Genomic DNA, 8,611 nt, shown 5'->3' with positions numbered 1-8,611 from the left:
GTCACCTCATCAGCCCCTGAAAGCTGGACCGTGAATAAGATGGACTGAAGGGAAATCGATGCTTTTGAATTGCGGTGTTGGTGAAGAGTATTGATCGGATCACGGGCTGCCAGGAGAATGAACACGTCTGTCTGGGAAGAAGGGTGGCTGGAGCGCTCCCTAGAAGCCACTGTGGGATGGGGGAGACACCTCTGGGAATGTTCTCAGGAGGGACCAGTCCCCGAAGAAGCACCTGGTAAAGGGGAGGGTCATTGAGAAGGGGGACCACCCTCGGGGAGGTGGAGGGAGACTGGCCACAGCAAGGAGCTCACGCCCAGCAGCGTGTGTCAGGGATTGTGTTCTCTTGTATGTGAGGGTTGCTGTGATGGGCAATGGACTTGAACTTGTCGGCTCCTCTGAGATTTCATGGCATCAGTGGGCAGGAGACAGTGTAAAGTCAAGCAAACACCTGGTGGTCAGCTGCTCTTGAAGTTGGTGCTTTCAGATGACCTGATCTGGGCCCTCTTTCCCTGGCTGGCAGCCTTGTCATGGGTCATGACTTCTGGCTTGAGATCAGCATATGCCCGGGGTGGGGGTGGGGGTGCAGCTGAATGACAGCTCCATGACCCTGACCCTGGCCAGCACCCAGATCCCATCCACGAGTCCTGGACTCCTCCACTCGTGTCCACTGGTGGGTTTCTAAGGGAACACCTCCCCTTCTAGAGAACCCTTCCAGGCTGGGCCTATAGGGGGCAAGTAGGTGTGTCTGGGACGGTAGGGACAGGGGACTGGGCAGGTCCTGGGGAAGGGGGCTTACCTGACCTCTGGGTGTGGGCAGTGGTGGCTCAGCAGTAGAATTCTGACCTTCCTGTGGGAGGGCTGGGTTCCATTGCCTCAGGCCCCTGCTAGGGGATCTTATTCACACAGAAGGGTCCCAGGACACAGTGTTCCCTGGTCCTCTCAACATACCTGGACGACTGCTGTTTCCACATGAGGAGAGGACACACTGGCCTGCTGGACAGTATTTGAACTTTGAAGCAGCCCCTTCTGTACGGGGTCTGCTGCCCCGTCCTTCGCTGGCCACCTACTTCCTCTTCTCCCAACCCCCAGGGGCAGAGCTGCTTCTCACTTTCCCTAACGTGCCCTCCAGAGAGAACCCCAGGCGGGGGGCGCTTTATTCACCCTTCAGGGCTGCTATGTTAGAATCCTCTCAACACAGTGGGCCTCGGTCAGTGGTGCAGTGGTTAAGGGCTTGGCTGTTAACTGGAAGATCAGCAGTTTGAACCCATCAGTTGCCCCACGGGAGGAAGATGATGTAGTTTGTTCCTATAAAGACTACATCCTGAGAAACCTCCTGAGGGTCCCACAGGGTCACTGGGAGGGGGACTGGACAGCAGAAGTCAGCAGGTCAGAGCTGGGACTTCCGCTAAGTCTCGTTTGTAGCTCTCTCCTGCTCCTGAACACAGGTCTCGCGTCTCGCTTAGTGCTAGCCCGTTTACAAACCGCTCTCAGGGGCTGACCGGATGGCTCTCAGTAACCCTTCCAGGTCCTCGCAACCTCCAACAGAGTGGAGGGGTCTGCTTGGGGACCTGCTCTATGCCTCCCAGAGGGAGCACCTGCCCAGAGCCTGGTGTCCTAAGCCTGGTGACATCCTGACTTCTCATTGACAAGGCACCTTCGGACCTGAGAAACATGGGGAGCAGGGCAGCAAACATCTCATTGTAGGTGCCGTGTAGGAAGATTCTAACATCAAGGTGCATCAAATGTTTGACTTACAGACTGGCCTATACCATCATGTCCCCACAAGCATAAAGCACCAGAGTGGTTAAGTCAGGTCCCCACACACAACAAAAAAAAAAAAACGTCCAGTGTCTCCTACCCACTTTGGACAAACCAGCATCCAAGGACCTCTCTTCAAAGTGCTACTGAGCAAGGATGCCATTTTAAAGACTAAGGTGCACCTGGCCCAATCTGACTATTCTCTAACACTTTTACGCATGTCAGGCCTTTCTTCTGAGATACTTCAGGTAGGTTTGGAGTCCCACCTTGCGGTCAGTGGTAGAGCATCATATTCAGTGTCACCCCTGGACAAAGAGCCAGAACAGCTCAGGCAGAAATCAGGGCATCACTCAGGCACTGCAACGATGATGAGTGAAAGTGGAAATCCAGACTGTGTGCTGGACTCTTCTGGGAAGTGCTGGAAGAGTGTCAGCTGACTAATCTCGGGCACATCAGGCAGGAGCACCAAGCTCTCAGTGGAACTGATGATGGTCAAGGGTCAAGGGCCTCAAAGTAGAGGGAAGCTGGACAGAAATAAGGACTTGGGAAGGCTGATTGTTCACGTCTGCTCAGTGGTCTGTGGGAGAAAGGCCTGGTGGTCATTTCCATACAATCACAGAAAACCAGAAATGGCTCACGGCTAGTTATGGAAGAAGTTACCAGATAACATGATTTGCTTTCAGACAATTCAGATAGAAGAAAAAGGTTCCTCACCCTCTATGTAAACAAGTCCAGGTGACATCATGCCTTATTTGCTGTGCTGTTAGTGTAGAGGTGGGGGTTCTAATCCACCAGCCGCTCCTACGGAGCCAGATGAGGCTATCAGCTCCTGTGTGGACTTCCTGTTTCAGGAGCCCAGCCTCAGGCTGCCCTGAATCAGAATCTCTGAACCCATTCGACAGTGTTGGGGTCGGTAGTTTTTTGGTTCTCAATTTAAGGGCCCGTGGTGGGACCACGTGCTAAGTGTTGGGCGGCTTGGTGCCGGGTTGGCAGTCTGAACCCACCAGCTGCTCTGCAGATGAGGCGTCTAGTCCGCTGACTTACAGGCTAAGGGCTCCGCTTACAACACAAAGATTATTTGTAACTCTTAAGAATGTACCCGCATCTAGAGAGCAGTGCATGTGGCCAGTGTGTCTGTGGAGGGATTTGGGGCCTTGGCCTTGGCCTGGAGCCGTGGTCACTGTTCCTGTGTCCTTCACAAAGGCGGCAGACACTCATGTGTGCACAGTGACACTCAAGTCCAGAGCTACGGCTCTCACTGTGAGAAACGGTACAAAATCAATATGAAAGAGATTTGGTTTTAAGAGGACAATCATGGCGCTACCCTGTGTGGGGGCTGGGGGCCTTGGAGACCTGGAAGGTGATACCCATCTGTACCTGCCCCCCAATCCAGGGAGCGAGGGGGGGGGGGGGGGGGGAGGCAGGCAGGACAGAGCAGACCTCCACGCTGGCCATGGAAAGGACTGTGCCCTCCCACACACTTTGGCTCTAGGGACCAGATGGTGGACATATGGACGGAGGAGGTGACCTGGCTGGGCTGTCAGGGCTGAGCACAGGAGCATGCCAGTATCCGCCCAGCTGGCTGGCGGCCGTCCAGGGCTCTCGAGAAGAGCGAGTTCTGGACCGTCCCTGCACCTGGGCCTCAGGTGAATGTGCAGCGTGGTGACCCACGATCATAGGTAATTGTTCCCTCACTTAGCCCCTCGGGGACTCTGCACACCTCCTTAAACTCGCGGTGGGGGCTGAATTGCTGGGGTCCCCTTCCCACGTAGCCAAGTACTCCAACCTCACGGTGGACAAGTCACCCTCCATGTCCTCTCGCTTGTGCGCTGACCTTTCTCCACACTGCAGCTACCACTGCTCCTCCAGCCCCAGGTGTCCGAGCGTCCCGCTCTTTAACGTCCCACCTGTCTATTTCATTGAGCCATGAACTTCATCTTCTTGCCCTTGTGGTTGGCCCGGTGACCCTCCCTGCCTCCTGCACTGACCTTGGTCCCTAAAGCTGCCCGGCGTGTCGGTGGGGGTTTGTGAGGGTAAGCCCAGGGGTTCTCCACCCACGTGGTGACCCATGTGGAACACTTGCAGCTGGTTGTTACTGTGCTGATCGTGTGGCCAGTGATGGTCTGAGGCCTCGTAGTGTCAGGGACAGGCCCCACTGAAGGAAGAGTCGGCCAAAGGAACAGCTCCTCCCTTCTCTAGGCAGGAATCTTGGATTTAGTTTCAGCCTCAACTCTCCCACCTGTGAAAAGGGGCTAGAGACCCTGCAGGGTAGAGGACAGAGATGCTAATGAACACGGACTTTTCTGGAAGCCCTGAAGGACGTCTGCAGTCCCGTCTGCGGGCCCCCACAGAGCAGAGGGTTCAGCCCATAAAAAGCAGGCAGTCGTGTTTCTCAGGAACGCGTCACAAAGGAAGACGGCGTGGCCCAGCACGGGGCTCGTGGGTGCAGGAGGCTGCTCTGGGGTTTGGCAACAGCAGCCCCAGCGGGTGGGGATAGAAGCCCCCAATGTAGGCAGTGGAGGAGTTGGGGGGTGCTTGAGAAGGAGGTCACCTGCCCGGCTGCTCCTCAGGTGTGGTGTCTGTGGAAGGCCAGTGTGTGGCCTAGCTCGATGTCCCCAGCCCTGGACTTTGACCCAGGGCAGACAGCCTGTGCACATCTGTGGACGTCCACATAACGTGGTCACTACCCAGAGCTTGGCTCCCTCCCCCCACTCTCTACCCTCCACATCAGCACTGCTGGAGCCATGGTGCCCTCTGCTGGCCTCTTCCCAGACAGGCCGCCTGCAGTGGACGGATTCTGGCCAGTGGATGCCCACCCCATCTGTGAGGCTGGGCTTCCCCACTGCAGAGGGCTTCTGTTTCTGGCCTGGTGGGGTAGGGCCTGTCCTGGCCCTCTGTGTCTGAGCTGCCCTCTCCTCCTCCTTCAGCCGGGCAGCTGTCATAGAATGGCCACTGTCCATGGTAAGCTTGGCAACAGCAGCAGCATAGTGGCCACCAGGGTACCTGGGGGCCTGGGGAGCAGAGAGGCGATGGAGGTGCAGGAGCAGACCTCATACCCATCCTCAGAGCGGCTCTGGTCATGCTGGCCCGGCCGGGCATGGACCCCATCCTCACGGTCCGAGCCTGTGTCCTCGGGGCCACCAGCCTGCAGGTCCCCACACACCAGCCAGTCCCGGGCGGTGGATTGAGGGTAGCCAGGTGCTACCTCCAGCTCGCTGTCCAGCACCTTCCAGTATTCCTTGCCACGGAAAAAGTAGGAGGCACCTGGGGCAGGGAGAGGACAGAGTTGAGCCTGCAGCAGGAGGGATTCCAGCTAGACAACCGAGCAGGGCCCAATAGGCCTGGCAGGAAGGGGAGCTGCTTGTGTGGTCAGCACACGGGGCCTGAGGCCCTGACAGTGTGGTCAGCACCTCCAGGCCTGGGAAGCATGGGAACCACATGCCTACAGGCAGAGGACAGCTATGTTGACCACTGGGACATAAGGAGAGTGCAAAGTGTCCTCCGGTGAGGTTAGCATGCTTGGTTGCTAACCCAAAGGTTGAGTATTCAAGTGCCCCAAAGGCACTAGGAAGAAAGGGCTGGTGATCTGCTTTAAGAGCCTGTAGGCTTGCCTTCACCAAGATCCCAGTCCTGGAAGATGCGGAGCCCAGCTCCACTCCACACGGCCTGTCCCTCCACAGCCACAGTTCTGACCTGAGTGCTAAATTCAAACACACAGGGGATAAGCAAACTTCTGGTTTACCCGTTGGAGAGTCTGTGCATTGTTGTTTTTTTTTTTGGACTGAGCATGTGAAAAGGGGTACAGAAGGTGCCTCACTTTCAAGAAGGTTTCTGGGCAGGTAATGGTTTGGAGCAGGGGAGGGCAGGAAGGTCAGGGGTCTGGGCAGAAGGACAGGAGGCAGAAGCCCAGGAGAGCTGTCTGGTGGCCCACAGAGGCCCTGGGCTCACTGAGAGCCGTGGGGAACGGGCAGCACAGTAGTGGACACACCCACCCCATGGCACTAGCTCTGTGCCCAGTGAAGCTCGGTCAGTTCTCGGCTTGAGCCGGCACTCACCATCAGACCAGCGCATGGCGTCGTCCAGTGCACTGGGGACACCCCTCCACGGGGGGCTCTGGGCAGGGTAGCCAGGGTCCATGCGCCGCATGTGGTCATCGTAGCGCCAGTGCAGCTGGCCCTTAAAGAAATAAGTCTTGTCATTGTGGGCCCAGGAGAAGGCGGCGTCCACGCCGCCCGGCGGGAGGCTGAAGTCGGAGATGGGCCGCGGGTATCCTTCCTCTACGTTATTGTCCTTAAACACCCAGTATCTGTCTCCTGAGGGAGAAAGAAGGTTTAAGAAGAGGCTGGGGGTGCTGGACCCACCCAAAGGGCAGGAGACCAGCTTTCCCCACATCTATCCCAGTCAGGGCTCAGAGGACCTGCCCACCAACACCGGCCTCTGTGGATTAGCTGGCACTGAGTTTGTGCAAATGTCCTGCGGCCACCAACCACTATGGGGAGCTCACACAACAGATCTCTCAGCAGAGAGGACAGAAGTCAGAGACCAGGTGTCAGGGCCCTGCTCTACCCAGAGGTTATAGGGGATAGACCTTCCTTGCCTCTTCCACCTTCTGGGGGGCCCAGTGACCCTGGACTTGAGGCTGCCTCTGTCCCTCCATGGCCTCTGCCCTCACGTGACCATCTCCTGTGTCTCCTCTTGTTACAAGGGCGCACCTGTTCTGTGGGGTCAAGACCCACCTACTCCAGGATGAGCCTGAGTGGACGTGATATCGGTGAAGACTCCGTCTCAGTCTTCTAGTGTTGCTATGTTGTTGTTGTACATATTGTCAAGTTGGAAGAGACTCACAGCTGACCCTTCAGTGGGTTTTCAGAGGCTGTAAATTTCATGGGAGGAGAGCACACATCTTCCTTGATGGGAGCAACTGCTGGACTCACCTACCTGTGGGTTGGCAGCACAACTTACCACCAAGCCACCACAGCTGCCTGCCTATGCTGTTGTTGTGGTTTGGTGCCGTTGAGTCGTAGATGACTCATAGGGACCCTATGAACGAACGGCCTGAGCACTGTTCATACATAGAGTTTCCGGAGGCAAACCATTTCGGAAGTGGATGCCTCTCCTGTATTGTTTTAGTCGGGAAGCTCCAGCCAACACTGTCCCCCATGGGTACCCATTACCACGATTGGCACATCGCTGCCACAGTGTTCAGCATCACAGCAACACGAGTTACCTCTTCGGCTTGGTAGCATAACTTCTTTTCCACTAGCCTCCACTGTTAGGTGCTACAAAAGGACTGAAGGGCAGTGAGTACACTGCATCTGATTCCTGCCTCATCCTGTGCCATCCTCATCATCTCGGATATGCTCGAACCCATTGCCAAAGTCACGCGTCAACCCATCCTGTCGACGGACTTCCAAGTGTGACGTCTCTTCCCAAGGAACCGCCCCTTCAAACAACATGCCCAAAGGATGTCAGATGAAGTTTCACCATCCTTGCTTCCAAGGACCTATCTGTTGCACTTTCTCCAAGATTTATCTGTTTGGGGTTTTTTGCAGTCCATGGGATATTCAGTACCCTTCTCCAACACCACAGCTCAAAGGCATCACTTCCCCTGTCCTTACTCATTCATATGCACAGGACACAATCGAGAAGACTGGCGTGGATCAGGTGCACCTTAGTCTTTGGGCTGTAGGGAAGGCCCGATCTGCTGGTGCTGGAGGAAAGTCCTGGTTTCTGTCAGCACGTGGAGGAGGTCTGCACGTCCTGGCCTTCCTGTGTGGAGGAGCTTCTCCTGCAGGTCCCGCGTCCAAAAAGGTGGGGTCACTCAGGGTGGAGCTGAGAGCGTTGCCTCTCGGCTTACTTGCCACCACTTTTGTTTTCAGTGGGAAAAGAGGTGTTCCAGGCCACAGCTCGGAGGTGCTCCCCTTACAGTTGGTCAGGGCTGATGGGATTAGAGGTGCTGCATTCCACATTCCATTTTCTACAGCTACTTAACAGATCAGGGGGATCAGTACAGAGCTGCCACATTACACACAGGGGTGTGTATTCACATCAGTCAGACCATGACACCCCCCCTCTGTAAACAAGGTCATGTTTAAGGTCCCTGACCTATGGGCAGTCTGTGCCAGGCCAGTACGCAAAGACGGGGTGTCTGAAGCTCCCACAGCACCGGGACGAAGCCGACCCTTCTCCACAGCCAATGGGTCTGTCCAAATGGACACCTGAATAAAATATGCACACTGGGTCACCCTCACGGGTATAGGGTCTGGGTCACCCTCCTGGGTATGGGGTCAGGGTCATCCACCCAGGTGAGGGGTCAGCGTCACCTTCCTGGGTGCGGAGTCACGGTCACCCTCCCAAGTTTGATCAGTGCACTCTCCTGGGTGGGAGGTCAGGGTCACCCTCCAGGGTGCAGATAAGAGTTGCTCTCAGGGATGGGGGGTCAGGGTCACCCTCCTGGGTGAGGGGTCAGGGTCACCCACCCGGGTATGGAGTCAGGGTCACCCTCCTGCGTGAAAGGTCAGGGTCACCCTCCTGCGTGAGGGGTCAGGGTTACCCTCCTGGGTGAGGGATCAGGGTCACCCTCCTGCGTGAAAGGTCAGGGTCACCCTCCTGCGTGAGGGGTCAGGGTTACCCTCCTGGGTGAGGGATCAGGGTCACCCTCCCGGGTGCGGATCAGTCAACCTCCTAGGTGAGGGGTCAGAGTCACCCTCCTGGGTGAGAGGTCAGGGTCACCCTCCAGGGTACATATAAGAGTTGCTCTCAGGGATGGGGGGTCAGGGTCACCCTCCTGGGTGCGGATCAGAGTCATCCTCAGGGATGGGGGGTCAGGGTCACCCTCCTGGGTGCGGATCAG

At 56.6% G+C, this 8,611-nt stretch overlaps 1 protein-coding gene across 1 annotated transcript in view; it reads right to left on the bottom strand.

Moving 5' to 3' along the window:
- Window positions 1-4,696: 4,696 nt before the first annotated feature.
- MMP17 (matrix metallopeptidase 17 (membrane-inserted)) overlaps window positions 4,697-8,611 on the bottom strand; it is an 18,220-nt gene continuing 14,305 nt past the window's right edge. The window contains exons 9-10 of the mRNA XM_006900997.1: window positions 5,814-6,071; window positions 4,697-5,022 (exon numbers count right to left, since the gene is read on the bottom strand). Of these exons, the coding sequence (XP_006901059.1) occupies window positions 4,697-5,022; window positions 5,814-6,071 (584 nt within the window). The remainder of the gene's footprint in view (window positions 5,023-5,813; window positions 6,072-8,611) is intronic.

The sequence above is a fragment of the Elephantulus edwardii genome, unplaced genomic scaffold, assembly GCF_000299155.1.
Source record: "Elephantulus edwardii isolate Elephantulus edwardi_28Jun2011 unplaced genomic scaffold, EleEdw1.0 scaffold00304, whole genome shotgun sequence".
In the NCBI taxonomy this organism is placed as follows: domain Eukaryota; kingdom Metazoa; phylum Chordata; class Mammalia; order Macroscelidea; family Macroscelididae; genus Elephantulus; species Elephantulus edwardii.
This window is presented reverse-complemented; position numbering and strand designations above follow the sequence as displayed.